The sequence below is a fragment of the Phocoena sinus genome, chromosome 16 (assembly GCF_008692025.1).
Source record: "Phocoena sinus isolate mPhoSin1 chromosome 16, mPhoSin1.pri, whole genome shotgun sequence".
NCBI classification, from domain to species: domain Eukaryota; kingdom Metazoa; phylum Chordata; class Mammalia; order Artiodactyla; family Phocoenidae; genus Phocoena; species Phocoena sinus.
In genome coordinates this window covers 54,001,041-54,016,086 of record NC_045778.1, presented here as the reverse complement: position 1 = coordinate 54,016,086, position 15,046 = coordinate 54,001,041, and the positions used below count along the sequence as shown (strand labels likewise).

Below are 15,046 nucleotides of genomic sequence, written 5' to 3'. Positions count from 1 at the left end.
CATGGTTCACCAGTCTCAAATCTGCTAGATGGGAGATAGCTGAATTTAAAATCTGACCATCTTCACTTTTGTATTTAGGCCTTTAAAATTGTGCCCTACAACACAGAGACCCTTGATAAACTGCTAACAGAGTCCCTAAAGAACAACATCCCTGCAAGTGGGCTGCACCTCTTTGGAATCAACCAGCTGGAAGAAGAAGATATGATGACAAGTAAGTCAACAGTCCAACCTCAGGAAACCAGCAGTGGGTTGATTCCAGTTCGTCGGTTTCAGCGTGCAGTCAGCCCGTGCTCATGTTTTCTGCTGGGTCCTGCTTTACAGCTCATCCTCTGAGAAGCAGTCATTCTTCTCTGGCTAGCCCGGGATTCTTCCAAATTGAAAATTTGAATATGTCATCCCCTTACTAAAAAACCCTTTGTGTTTCCCACTTGTCTTCTAGATAAAGTCCAAACTCCTCAACCTTTATACAAGGCCTTCCCAAGGGGCTCCTGCTGCATTTCTGCTCTCACCTCTCTCTACTCTCTCCCTTGGCTTCTGTGCTCTGCTCTGTGGAAGGTATGAACTTCTTTTACCTAATGAAAATTCCGCCCTGCCTCTTGCCACCTCGACCCATGGGAGTGCAGTTTCTTCCTCCCCTCATCCTGCAGCACTTCCTCAGGTAGGTTCCTTCTACATGCTACAGCTCCCCTAGCATGTTGGGTTCTTGTACTCTTCAGCTGTGTCTGTCTTTTTTGCTAGTCTGTCAGCTGAATGACGACAGGGACAGTGCCTGGTGGCTCACTGTAGGCTCAAAACAAATATTTGTTTGATGAGGGAGGAGCAGTCTCATGGGCATATGTGACATGCCAGGAGCTGGGAGAAACACTTGCACGGGGATGATGCCTGGCACGCCTGGTATGGTTCTTTTGTAGACACCACTCTTCCTTCACATCTCAGCTGCACTACACAAATGGGACCCAAGCCCCTGGTTACCCAGTGCCTGCGTTCCATCTTTCCACAGCCTCTGAGAACCATAAGGATGATGTTGTATTACCTGGGCACATTCTCTTGTTGCCTCTCTCCATTTTCCTACTGCGGAATGTTCTCACATCACTTCCAACAGGTGTTAATATTCTCTATTCTTGAACTTGAGGCTCAGGAGGGAGTTTTTTTTTTTTTTTTTTTTTCGTATGCGGGCCTCTCACTGTTGTGGCCTCTCCCGTTGGGGAGCACAGGCTCCGGACGCGCAGGCTCAGCGGCCATGGCTCACGGGCCCAGCTGCTCCGCGGCATGTGGGATCCTCCCGGACCGGGGCATGAACCCGTGTCCCCTGCATCAACAGGTGGACTCTCAACCACTGCGCCACCAGGGAAGCCCAAGAGGGAGTATATTTCATAGTTTGACAATCCTGGGGGATCCTGGGGACATTTTCAGACCTTCATTCCAAGGATCATATCCTGGTGAATAGGAAGCTGGGTTTGTCTTATTAAAAAAAATACATATGGGGGCTTCCATATGTATTTTTTAGTAGGTGGATGGTGTCATGGGGATCCAATGACTCTCAGAAGTACTTTGTTTCCCACAAATCAGAGGGTTAATGGGCATCCTGGGGTTCCCACGCATTAATACCATCATTCAAAACCTGTCCTAAACAAAGAGCTCATTGAAAACCATCTTGTTAATCCTTCCAGGTCCCTTTGAGATAGTCTGGAAATATTTTCTAGTTCAAAACTAAGGGCCACAGAAAGGCTAAGGAACAGCTCCAGGATTACTTGACATACTTTATGAAATTGGGTGTAAGAGCTAAGAAGATGGATTTTTTTTTTTTTTGGCTGCGCCACATGGCTTGCGGGATCTTAGCTCCCCGACCAGGGATCAAACCCCTGCCCACGGCAGTGAAAATGCTGAGTTCTAACCACTGGACCGCCAGGGAAGTCCCAGGATTTCTTTCTTTTAATCAGCATAAAGCAATTGTTTTAAAGTGCTCTGAAATTTTAAGAAAAGGTCAAAACATGATCCCTGTTGTACTTTGTGTCTGCTGCTTAAGCCCTTAGAACATCAGTACATTTTGAACTAGTATTATTTCTCAGGATTCTCCAATCTTTTTAAAGAAAGAAGGTAGGATATTAATGATTAGATTTGCTAATTAATTAACATATCGTTTCTTCTGTCATCTTCAGTGGTACCACAGAGGAAGCTGTTAGATGTTAGGTCAATCAACCAAGAAGTAATGATTGAGCACCTGCTGGATGCCATACTAGGCTTCTAGCTTCATCTCCATGAGCAAGGTGCCCCGTGCCTTCCTTTTTTTTTTTTAATCTTCTGGCCGTGCCATGCAGCAAGTGGGATCTTAGTTCCCTGACCAGGGATCGAACCCGCGACCCCTGCAGTGGAAGTGCAGAGTCTTAACCACTGGACCTCCAGGGAAGTCCCCACACCACCCCATGCCTTCCTTTTTATCTGACCATTAAGTTTTCCTTGACAATTTTTCAGATCAGAGGGATGAAGAGCTGCCCACTTTGTTGCACTTCGCTGCCAAGTATGGACTGAAGAACCTCACTGCCCTGTTGCTCACCTGCCCAGGAGCCCTACAGGCCTATAGTGTGGCCAACAAGCACGGCCACTACCCCAACACCATTGCCGAGAAGCACGGCTTCCGGGACCTGCGGCAGTTCATCGACGAGTATGTGGTAAGGTCGAAGCAGGAGAGGCTCTAGGATTGGAAATGCACCATGTGGTCCCAGGGCTGCCTTTTCACTAAAGACCTGGGTGGATTTCATCTCTAGCATGTTCTCACGTGCCTCTTCTGGCAGGGCCAGTATGCATGGGCTTAAGAGATGAGTTCTGGAGTCACATGGATCTGGATCCAAATTCCTCACCAATACTTGTCAGCCATGTGCCTTTGGGCAAATCATGTATCTGTCCTCTGTCTCTCTCAGTTTTGTGATATGCGGGAGAAGGTTTATAATAATTCTACCCTTAGGGTTGTTTTGAGAATAAGAAGAAATAATATGTGTAAAGCCCTGAGATCCACCCTCGAAGAGTTTACGGAGCATTGATAGAGTGAATCTGCTGAAGGTAGATGCTGATCCGTCTTTCTCAGTCACCTCCCCACCCACCTCCAAGGTACTTGGCAGGATGCTCCCAGCTCCCTCGCCCACCATCAGGCCCAGGTGAACTGTTAGGCTTGGTTCCTTCCTTAGCAGAGACCACAGTAAAGCTCTGCACCTGAGGCTTCAGGGAGGCCAACCGTGAGGCCCCACCTTCTGCTGACAACCTCTCTCTCTTTCTGAGCCTCTGCCCGTCTTAAGGTTTATCTGCTTCCCTGGTTTTGGACCCACAGATCCTCCTTGATCACTGACTTCTGGGTCTTTCTTTAAGTGTAATCTCATCCCATGCCTAGGCCTTGTTCCATGCCCCAATATTGCTTCCGTTGTTTTGGAGGCAGCTGCCCTTCCTGTCTCGACCCTTTTCTGGTTTTCCTCCATTTTCACAGTTCACAGCAGTGACACGGGAATAGCTCATCCTCCCATATGGGGCTGTGACCTCAAAAGGAACAATTAACACTACCTCCAGACAGGAGTGAGCCTGACACCTCCCCAGAAACTTAGCTTTCTGCTCTGTGTTTGACAATCTACAAGGCAGCAACTCACTGAGACGTACAGAGGAGGCCTCCCAAAATTTGGGGGGTGGTTAAATGTATTGAATAAACAGAATAGCATGAGTGCCTGTCTGAGGCATCATTGACATAAATGAGGCTAAACGGTACTTACGGTCCAGGAGTGTGTACTTCACTTTGGAGTCACAAATGTATAAAATGCAGTGTTTCATTTCCCTGCCAATAGTTTTTATTAAGAACATACTGTATTCATATTAATCACTACTATCTATTGAATTTAGTTGATTGGCAAATGCATTTTCTCCTTTAATCCTCATCACAGTCCTTTGAGGTTGACAGTATTGTTCTCTCTCTTCAACAAAGGAGGAAAAAGGCCTAGAAAGGCCAAGTCATTGTGCCAAGGGTCCCACACTCGTCAGGGTGGAGGTAGGATTTGAACCTAGCTGATGGTAAAGCTGGGGAGCATTCTCCTACTTTATGTCACAGGGGCGTGGAAAGATGCACTTCCAGTTTGCACTGAACTTAATCTGGTTCACATTTGTCATATCTTTGTTTTCTAAGTACAATCATTTCAACGGATACATCTCCAGCATTGCCCCCAAAAGATTGCTCCTCCGTGTTGTTCATCACCTCTAAGAACCGTCCCATTTCCTCTTTCCACCATATCAGAACCAAATGCCAGACCTTGAGTCCCCAGCACTCCACTCCTTGGGGCTCATCAGGAAACCAGCACAGAGTGTCAGATAGCAGATTAGCTCTCTTGGGGTGGTGATGATGAAAATGAGGATTTTTGTGGATTGATGCTGAAATGATTGTGAAACACCAAAGTTTCTTACGAGGAAAAGTTGTGCAGGGGTTTCAGAGAAGCCACCTCTCTGGCTTCACAACCACCTGGAGGCAGAATGACAAAGGGGGCCTCTCTGACTTCAGGGCATTTCACCCAAGACCGTCTCTCCTCTTGGGCACAGGCTGTAAAACAGAGGCGGGCGCTTTGGAGAGGTGTGCTGTCAGGCACTTTGGAGCAGCCTAACGGAAGGAACAGGTGGAAGGAGCAGGAAGGGGCTAGTGGACCAAGTCCCCAGGGGACTTCTGACTACACACAAGCACAAGAGCACCTTGGCTGCAGCGCTGTGTAGCCCATTTGACTAATCAGCGAGGGTTATGCCTTTGTGCGCCGTTTGTTGCCATTTGAGGAACCACTAGGGTATAGTAGAAAGGTCAGAAGCCAGGATTGCAGACCCATGAATAAGGCACTAGATTTTTCTGAGCTTTGGTTTTCACATCTTTTGACCAGGGAATAGGAGACACTCTCAAACAGTGGTGGAAAGGATGCCATGAGATAATGTATAGGCACATCCATAGCACTGTCCCTGACACGTAATAGGTACCCACGAGAAAGTTTTAAATTTGTATCCTCTGGGCACTGGACATTTAACGGGTGTCTCCTCTGAGTGCATAACTCTGTTCTTAGTGTTGGACGAAGATACAAAGATTAAAACAAAGAACATAAAACAAAGAAAAAGACTTGGAGCCTGGCCTCAAGGGGCTTTCAGTGTGGTGGGAAATACAGACATGCGCACATAGTTGCAACCCTGATGCGTTTGAGGCTTTACTTTGCTGTTACAAGCCCACTCGAGGGCCTGACTCTATCCAGAGAGCCCGGCTGTGTCAGTGTGCCTGTGGGATCCCACCTTCTCTTTCAGGAAACTGTGGACATGCTGAAGAGTCACATTAAAGAGGAACTGATGCAAGGGGAGGAGGCTGACTCTGTGTATGAGTCCATGGCCCACCTTTCCACAGACCTGCTCATGAAGTGCTCCCTCAACCCTGGCTGTGACGAGGAGCTGTATGAGTCCATGGCGACCTTTGTCCCAGCTGCCACCGAGGACCTCTGTAAGTAGCACAGCGCAGTTCTGCTTCCATCTTTCTGCTGAGAAACGCGTTTCTTCCTTCTGCTGTGTGTGGGGAAATTCCCTTGCTTACCCCCTGCCCTACTCCGGAGTGATGAAGATCCCATTTTACACAAAGTTAGACAGGTCATCATGTGCTGTGACAAGCAGAATCGTTCTCCAGACTTCCTCTGCTATGACTCTGCTGTGTGACTGGAAAGTTTAAGCAAGGGCCTGGAAGTCAGAGTCGATGAAGGTGTTGCCTTGTGATCCAGAAGTGAAACCAGTGGCTTTTGACTTTGTCAGTTCCAACGGGCCCTTTTTATAGCAAACATTTTGTAATGCCCCCGCTACTACCCTGACATGAGATACATATAATATAACCTACCTACCTATGAAATTTTTAGAAATCAAATATAAGTCCCAATTGAAATATAGAAGAGAACTCATAGGAGAGGAAATGCTCAGATGTGCCTCCATGCAAGGACATAGTGCATTAGTCAGTTGCAGTCACCTACACTCAGAGTCACTGCCAATGTCACAGCCTCAAGTGCTGACCTACATGTTTATTGTATCAGTGACTTGGATACCACCAGCAGCGCTGGCATCAATGCCTGGATTTTCCTAAATGGTGAATGATTCCTCACATTCTCTTCTCCATTTTCATAGTAATTGAATTCCTGGAAAATTTGGTGTATATCAAAACCATGCAAAAATACAAGTTGTATTTTATAAATGAAGCAATTTAGCTTCTAGGCTCAGAAAATTATAAGCAGGGTTTTTTTGATAACCTGATTTTACTGGATTAATATATAATAAACTTATTTCCAAAATATCATATCTCCAAGATATGATTTTTTTTTGTAAATTGCTTAACAAATTTTGCCCATTTTTGTTTATCTTAATTCTTTTTAATAGCAAAAATAATACATTCTTCCAAAAATTGGAAACAAAAAAGAAATGTATAACCGAGTTATTAAAAGTTCATGACTCCACTCAACCAACTGATATAGCACTTGTAATAGTTTGGTGGGGATTTTTGCCCATATTTTTCCTTATACCTGCTGATATTAAATTTTAAAAAATACACATATACATATAAACAGATATGTACAAATATACACATATGTATAAATATGTATCATAAGCAGTTATTTTTTTAACCCATATGTGTATCTAGTGAAATATTTAAAAGTCATGAGGGACACAAAACAAGGCTGTCCCTCACCCTGAAGGTTGTCTAGCATCTTTCTCCCTTCTGCTAAATGCCAGTAGTGTCCCTGCATCATGGTGACAACCCAAAATACCCTCATAGATTTTCCAAACACCCTCAAGAGGGCAGTGCCACTCCCCTTGAGAACCACTGGTCTAAATAAACATTGGCTTTCGATGCACATATCAGGGTTGAAGCAGGAGGACCACACAACCGGCCCTCTAAGGGCCTTCTTTATATGTTACCACCATTTGCTACGAGATGCTAAGAGCTCTGAAACACTGCCTACAACTTCTCCCTCCTTCCCTCTGGTCTAATTAATAGATTCAAGAAAGACAAGACAAATACCTATCAATGCATCCATCAGCTTTATTGATAGAGGAATTTCTGGAATGGGCTAGATTGAGTATTGCCAATTTTCAGCCTGAGGAGAAGACTGCGGGGACCTGGGCCCACAAGGAGTTGGGCCTGATTTAACCATCCATGAGTGGAAAAGCAGGCATTAAGAGGGTGCTTTGGAGCAGGAAATGTGGGTGGGTCAGGGGGCCAGAGGTGAACCCTGACACCAGCAGAGCCTTTGACACTGCAACCCTAACACCTGGAAGATGTGGTCCAGTGGTTGTTAGGTGCTTGCTAGTCAGACTGGCTGTGCCTCTGGGGGAGGAGAAGAAAGAGGGAAAGAAAGGTAGAGGCTCTCTCTCAGCATCTAACTGGAAGGACTTGAAGTACTTGTGGAAGCTCTTCCCGAATGAGCCGTAACCCAGCAGGAAGGTGAGGAGAGAAGGTGTCATCCTCACCATCCACATCCTCTACCTCACTGAATCCTCAAAGCAACCATACAGGGGTGCTTTTATTAACCTGCGCTTTACAAATGAGGAAACTGAGACACAGAGGGGTTAAGCAACTCCACCAAAGTCTCACAGCTAATAAGTGATAGAGTCCAGGTTTGAACCCAGGTCTCTCTGTCTTTAGGACCATATTCCTTATTCTGTGCCAGAAGTTTCCATCTAACACCACAAATTTTAGTCGTGGTTTCTTTTAGAAAAACCATCTAGCAGCTCCAGCCACACCTCCTGTTTTCGCGGCCCAGATGTTAGCTCACAAGACAGCCTCTGGCGCCCCCTACCCTCGCACATCCATCCATCTCTCCATGTACCCAACAAGCATTCTGGAGCATCTGTGTTTCTGCCACTTGCCGCTCCCACTCCTGGTTTTCGGTGAGACAACGGGATGGAGGGAAGACACAGTCCTTTTCAGTCTGGAACAGAGACTCATTAACAAAAGAACATTTGGAGAAAAACTAGTACCCCTCTGGGAAGCCAGAGACCATGCATCATCATTTCTGCCCTGTGTCCCTACGGTGGGGCAGTTGAATTGAAGGATCCTGCACTTTACTGGCAGTTGGTTTAGTGTTGACAGAGAGCCTTAACACCTCTTATCCCTCTAGATGCTCCAACACAGGAAATCCCCCCACCACAGCAGTGCAAAGCTGTACAGAATGCTAACAGCAGCCATCCCATTACTCCTGTCTGCTGGGCCTCTCACAGCGTGAGCGCTGAGCCTTTTCAGCACTTACCAAGGCGGTGGAGTGCTATGGAGCTTGCCTGGTTTGCGGCCAGTTGGCATCTTGTAAAGTTCCAGGGGGTGGGGGGGTGGGGAATTCTGGTTGCCGTGGAGCTAGAAGGAGGCCACCAACAGGCAGGCTGTAGAATTCTGCTGTTTGGGGAACGGGCAGAGGAAACCCACTGCAGTTTTCACTTGCCAGATCATATAAACTCTGAATTTTCTGAATCTAGATATGATTTGTGTTTCTGTCTCTGTGGTTTAATCTTGAGAATGACCACTTACCTACTGGTCCAGAAGCAGCAGCCACTTGTACCTGGGGAGGAACCATTCATCTTACTACCAGTGACTCTCTAGGGGAGAAGGCAGTTTAGGTCATAAATAAGTAGGACAGACTGATAAATCTAAGATGCATATTTGTAACACCAGCCAGCACAGTAATCTTCTGGCCCTTTCAAGTCAACACACTGCTTTCATCTCTGTGATCTCATCTGAGCGTCCTGGGGCTTGGTGGATAAAGTTATCTTCATTTTATAGAGGAGACCGCTAAGGCTTCAAGATTTAGTAACTTACTTAAGTCTAATCGAGGGAGAACTAGGTCAGGAATCTGGGTCTGCATATTCCCAGGGGTCAAGTCTGTCAGCTGCCCACTGAGCTAGAGGACCCTCCTGACCTGCCCTTCTTCTAGGGTCAGAACTTGCCAGCCCTGGGACGGATACTTACAGGGGAGCTATTTCCTAAATCTAAATAGCGGAGGTTATCATTTGTTTTGTTACCATTCAACCCTAGAGGCTGAAAATAAAAAGGAAACTAGGCCGTGTTTATTCACTAGCTGACTCACTCGCTCACTCATTCATTCATTCACTCACAGGACAAACTTTATGGAGTGCAGGCTCTATGCCATCTCCTTACCACAGCTTTGGAGGTCATCTGATCGTGTTGGGACAAATCTACCTCTTTCTGACTTGAGTTTTGGAAAGGGGATAGTAATGAGGTCCCCAGAGGGAATCCAAACAAGCACTAAGTAGGAAGATTGTCAGGGAAACTCCCAGCGTTGAATGAATTGGCTGGGCGGCAATGTTGGGTTCTGATCCTGAGATTTTATGATCCTTCCCCTGAACTTGCGTGCGTGGGTGCGTGTGCACACGCGCGTGCGCGCGCACACACACACACACACACACACATTCCTCATACTGTCTTTAGTTTAAATATGCTGCCACCAGGTGGTAACTACGTCTTTGTTATCAGACTTTCAACTTTGCTCTCAATTCTCTTGAGAATTTTGTGTTCAAACGCCCACAGATTTAAACCATCATTTTCCGCACCGTACTATGTAAGAAATAAATGTTCTTAGGGTAAGCGTCTGCAAACACTAACTAAAAATCACAACACACCTCTCTTTGGGTGTCTTCACTATCTCCTGATTTTTTTCTCATTTACTTCGTTTGCTTCTAACCCTGCCTTCAGAGAATGATACGGTGGTCCTGGTGGTCCTTTGACTTAGGTAATACGTTTTGTGTGGAAAGCCTCACCCAGTGACTGGGCACTTTGATAAGGCTCTGGGTACTAAGGCCTCAGGAGCCATTTCTGGGAGGCCCTTGTCCAGCTGTTACAAAGGTAATCCACTTGTGGATTTAGTGCTGCTTGACTATCTCAGAGGTCTGTCTTTCTGCATCAGGAGAGAAGAGTAAAAGGAGAAAGATGCAATGTCTCGCTACTAGAGACTAAACTCACACGTGTCACTCTAATCCATCCCAGAGGGCTGTTCTGCTTCTTGTGACTCTCGCGTTGAACGTTTCTTTTGCGCCCCTGCTCCCTCCACCTGGGTCTGTGGCTCAAGTTTGTGTGCAGTGGAGAGCCAACTTAGCCCCAGCTAACTTGCTGACTTCCCTTAGCAACCTCCTTGGTAACTGCGTCTTTGTAACAGATCATCTCCAGCAGTGTTTTCTTTACTGGAGCTCTCTGGTTACAGTCTCTGTGAGCAGGGTCCTCTCTGAGCTGGGGCCATAACTGGGCCCAGTGAACAGCCTCATAGCCCAGCCATGTAAGGTCTGAGCCCACCTGAAGGACCATTTGTAAGTAAAATTAAGTTACTGGAACATGTTGCCTTCCCCATCTGCACATTTTTTTTTTAACATCTTTATTGGAGTATAATTGCTTTACAATGGTATGCTAGCCTCTGCCCTACAACAAAATGAATCAGCCATATATACACATATGTTCCCATATCTCCTCCATCTGCACACTTTTCTCTCAAGAGTCTTCCTTCCTGCAGCCGCGGAGTCTCTGCCATCCTCCTGCTATTCATCTTGGGAAGACCCTGGCTAGTAGAGCCAAGAAGTGCCGTAGAGGCAGTGGGGCTGGGTGCAAGGCATGAGGTCTTACCAGCAAGGAACTCCCTCTGAGGCAGGGCTGGCTGTTCCTGTCTTGTCTGGGGCTGAAACTGACCTGGTGAAGCAGAGGGATCCTCAGGGCACTTCCTGACTTCTGTAGCTTTTCCCTCCTCTAGATGTACAAGAACTGTGTTGTGGAGATAGGCACTTAGTGAAAGCATGCTGGATTGAATGTTTTTAAATTAATAAGATAAAATCCTCACCATCAGCAGCGACCTTGCTCCCCTCTGCACCTGCACAGCTGTGGGTCACACCCTCCCCGGGCACGGCATGCAGATTATTTTGCACTCTGGTTATGTACACGCTCCTCTGCTTACCTGCTCCTACTTCAGTTAGGAAGCGTGTATCATCCACAGGCTGTACACAACAGGTGCTCGATTATTTCTTGAATTTGAGAGTTACCAGAAAATAAGAAATCATCCTAGATGTTGTGGTGTGGAATTGATTGTTGATGTTCCAGTGCAAGGACGTCACTTCCCCGATAGGTGGTAGTGAGATACCTGTTAGATGTCCCTGAAGGTGGGACGTCTTTGGCTGTTCCCAGCTGCCTTTTCTTTCTTGTCTCCATACATTTGCTTGTGCTGTTCCTGCTGCCTGAATTGCCCTTCTCTTTTCTCAGCTTGGGAAATGCCCAGATTCCTTAACAAAGCCCCAAGATCTCCATATCCATGTATTCATTTGCTTATTACCCGTTAGTTTGTCCATTCTCACCTTCATTCATTCAACAACATTTATCGACCCCCTTGAGTGTTTAAGTCACTGTGCTGGGTGATGAGGAGTCAGTAAATAAGCTGGCATGATCTCTGCCTTCCAGAGCTTCCCTTCTAGAGGGAGAGTTGGATATTAAACAAAGGTACTGCATAACTGAATATATAACTACAAGCTGTGACAGTACGATTGAGGAAAAAGACACGGTGCCCTCAAGAGGGCAGCTAGTAGAGAATGGATTGGGGGAGGGGTGCCTGTGACTTAGCAAGTCATAGTACCCACTACACCAGATCAGGAGCTCATCCCGTGGACTCATTCCTGCAAGACAGAGGGGCTGTGTGCTTACCAGGAGCAGCGCACTAAGGTACTTGCTGTCTGCTAAGAAATCCACGAAACTTAGCATGCTGCCTCTCCTAAGCCTTTCATGCTTAGCTTCTTTTTCAGTGTCAAGTCACTCCTTAGCACCTCTAATTTCAGACTGCCATTTCTCTTCTCTCTGTCTCTGTTTCTCTGTCTCTGTTTCTGTCTCTGTCTCTCCCCTCCCCCAACTCTCTCTTTCTTTGTGTCTCATTGTCTCATTGTCTCTCTCCCTTTCTCTCCCTCTCCCCCCACCACCTCTGCATGTGTGTGACTATCTCTTTCTCTCTGTCCCTGTCTCTGCCTCTCTGTCTCTGTCTATCTCTCTGCTTCCCCTCACTTCTCCATGAGGGTATGGGAAGGTTGGACTTTCTTATTGACATGGTCAATCACAGCAGTCCGTTCCACCTGTGTGCAGATGGAACCAATCGGGTTTCAGGTTTTCTTCACATGTTTTACCATGCTGATCCTTGTTCTAAGCCTCTTTTCTGGCCACAAAAGCACTTACTGAAAAAAAATTCTTTTGGCCTGATTTCAGGGTTTGAGAGCCTTTCCAGAAGAATAGTTTCTCAGTATCCGACATTTTACTGTATTACATACTCAGATTAGGTTTTCTGTTAAATTAACAACACATAATCTGGATGGAGTTTCCACTGCAGCCGAGTGATCTAGATTTATGTCCCATGAGGAGTATCATATGAGCTTCTTTGAAAATTAGTTATTGCTCTTGACTCATTCCTTAATTACTTGCCTGCCTGCCTTCTCTTCATCTGTTCAAGCTTCTTTCTTCCCAGGAATGGTTTCTTTGGGATTGACTCCTTTGAAAAAGTATAGTGTAACGCTGCAGCTGCTTTTCCCAGAAGGAGACTGTGGCCCCAGAGTTTCCTTGTTATTGTTTTGGGTTTTTTTCCCAATGAAATGAAAGAACTTTGCACTTTTTCCTTAGACCAGCAGGTTTCAGCACATTTCAGTTTATCTAAGTGGTGAAGGTTAAATGCTTAGAATCTGAAGTACAAACCCTGAGCGTCCAGGGACGCAGGGATCTGTTGCTGTGCTTTCCTTTTCAAAATGTCCTTTGTCTGGAAACGGACTCCCTTCACCTCCAGAATTTTCTATTTCAGTCGCTCATGTGTTACTGTGTGCCTGGGTTGTATGTACGCATGGGTTGTCAAATTTACAGTCTGAGGGTTTTATCTCTCATTAACTCCAAACTACCAGGTACTTTTTCTTTTCTCTTCTTTATTATTACGAAAGTAGTATCTGCTACTACTAGGACTTACTGCCTAATATAGCTATGGCAAATAGTGTTTTAAAAGTAATTTCATGTGTCAGTGTCAGTTAGCTGGTGTTGAGTGCTTGGGGAGCTGTGAGAAGGATTCTGAGGCCACAAAGAGTGCTATGATTGAATAGGGATGTTTGCCTTGAGTACACAATAGGGACATGGAGGCCAATGTGTGTATCCACTGTTTCTGGTCTAATTCAAAGATACTTAACGTTGAACTCAGTATAAAAATAATCATTTTATTTAAAATATAAATGGAAAGAAAAGTATTTTTCTTCATTTAAGGCAGTGCACCTACAGAGACTCAACAGAGGCCTGTGCCCACATCAGGCCAGGGCTACTGAGTCCATATGTGGACATGACATGATGGACTTGCTTGAGTGCACCCTGGTCCCTGTGCCCACTCCCCTCGCCAGTCCCACATGGGAAGGAAATTCATGACAGGTTGACTGTGCTCACGTTTGGTCTTACCTGTGGTAGGCAGAATAATGCCCCTGAACCTATGAATATGCTAGATTACATGGCAAAGGGGAATGAAAGTTGCAGATGGAATTAAGGTTGCTAATCAGCTGGCCTTAAAATAATGGGAATATCCTGGATTATCAGGGTGGGCACAGTATAATCACAAGGGTCCTTAAAAGTAGAAGAAAGATGGGAATTTCCTGGTGACCCACTGGTTAGGACTCAGCACTTTCACTGCGGTGGCCTGGGTTCAATCTCTGGCCCTGGTCGTGGCCAAAAAAAAACGTAAAAGAAGGAATCAGGTTAGACCAGAGATGGCACCATGAGAAGGACTCAGTTCAGCTGAGCTTTCTGTCCAACATTACTGGCTTTGAAGATGGAAGAAGAGGGCCTCATGCCGAGGAGTGCAGGGCCTCTAGAAGCTGGAAAGGGCAAGAAGACTGAACCTCCCCTAGATCTCCCAGAAGGGAACGCAGTCCAGCTGAAACCTTGATTTAGCCTGGTGAGACCCATTTCAGACCTCTGAACTACAGAACTGGGTGTTGTTTTAAGTCACTAAGTTTGTGGTAATTTGCTACAGCAACAATAGCAAGCTAATAAACTGTCTAGGTTGCCTCAATATAATGATAACCATTAATATTTAGTGCCTAGTACTGTTGCTAAACATTTTATAAGCATCGTCTCAATTGGTTCATACAGTCTTCCTATGAGGTAGGTACTGTTATCCATACCCACTTTACAGATGGAGATATGAAAGCTTAGTGATATCAAGTAACTTGTCCAAGGACACAGAGCTGCTAAGAATCAGAGCCAGGGCTTGAACCCAGGTCTCCAGGATATCAAAGTACACGCTGGTAATCACCACCTCTGACTGTGATCTTGACCTGCTTTAATAATAAAGATAATGGTAACAATAGTAATAATAGCAGCTAACATTCATTTAGCACTTCCTATGTGCTAGGCACTGTGCTTCTCATTTAGTACTCATGACAAACCTATGAGATACGTACTATTATTATCACCATTTTACAGACATTATCAGTCAGTGTCCTGGACCTCTATTGCTTGCCTGGCCTTGACTGCTGCCTTTCTCTGACTTACATTTGTCGCCCGAATGCAGACCATTCACTTGGCTCCAGCCCTTGTCAGGGCCTTTACAGCTGACTTCCAGGCCTTCTCATGTGTCTGCAGACCACGCATCTCCTCCCTGTGCCCCTGCCTCCATCATGCTCTTTCAGCCAAGCCTCAGATCCTCTGGCTTTAGGCTCTGACCTTAAGATCAGCCTCTACCTGTGATCCCGGCAGTATGGGGTGGGGCCAGAAGCGACTGAAGAGCTGCTAGAATTTCCCCTTGGTGCTCATTGCTGAGCCCTCTAATAAAAAATGTGGTAAGCCTCAGGAAAGCACAAGGTAATGGGCATGGGGCCTCCAAGTCAGGTCTGGACTGCAGCGGCAGAGCGTTGGCCAAGGAGGAAAGAAGCCTCCAGCTCCGTCCAGCCTGGACTTGGTGTTCAGGAGCCATGATCAAGACAATGCCTGGCAAGCCTTGTTTGTGAGTCAGGTTTCCACACATAATTCCAT

The 15,046-nt window shown here is 46.0% G+C and overlaps 1 protein-coding gene across 2 annotated transcripts in view; it reads left to right on the top strand.

Annotated features, from left to right (window-relative positions):
• Positions 1 to 15,046, top strand: part of PIK3AP1 (phosphoinositide-3-kinase adaptor protein 1) — a 113,057-nt gene that overhangs the window by 57,421 nt on the left and 40,590 nt on the right. For both annotated transcript variants that reach the window (XM_032607781.1, XM_032607782.1), the window contains 3 exons: positions 79 to 211; positions 2,473 to 2,669; positions 5,302 to 5,491. In XM_032607781.1, coding sequence (XP_032463672.1) covers positions 79 to 211; positions 2,473 to 2,669; positions 5,302 to 5,491 — 520 coding nt within the window. The remainder of the gene's footprint in view (positions 1 to 78; positions 212 to 2,472; positions 2,670 to 5,301; positions 5,492 to 15,046) is intronic.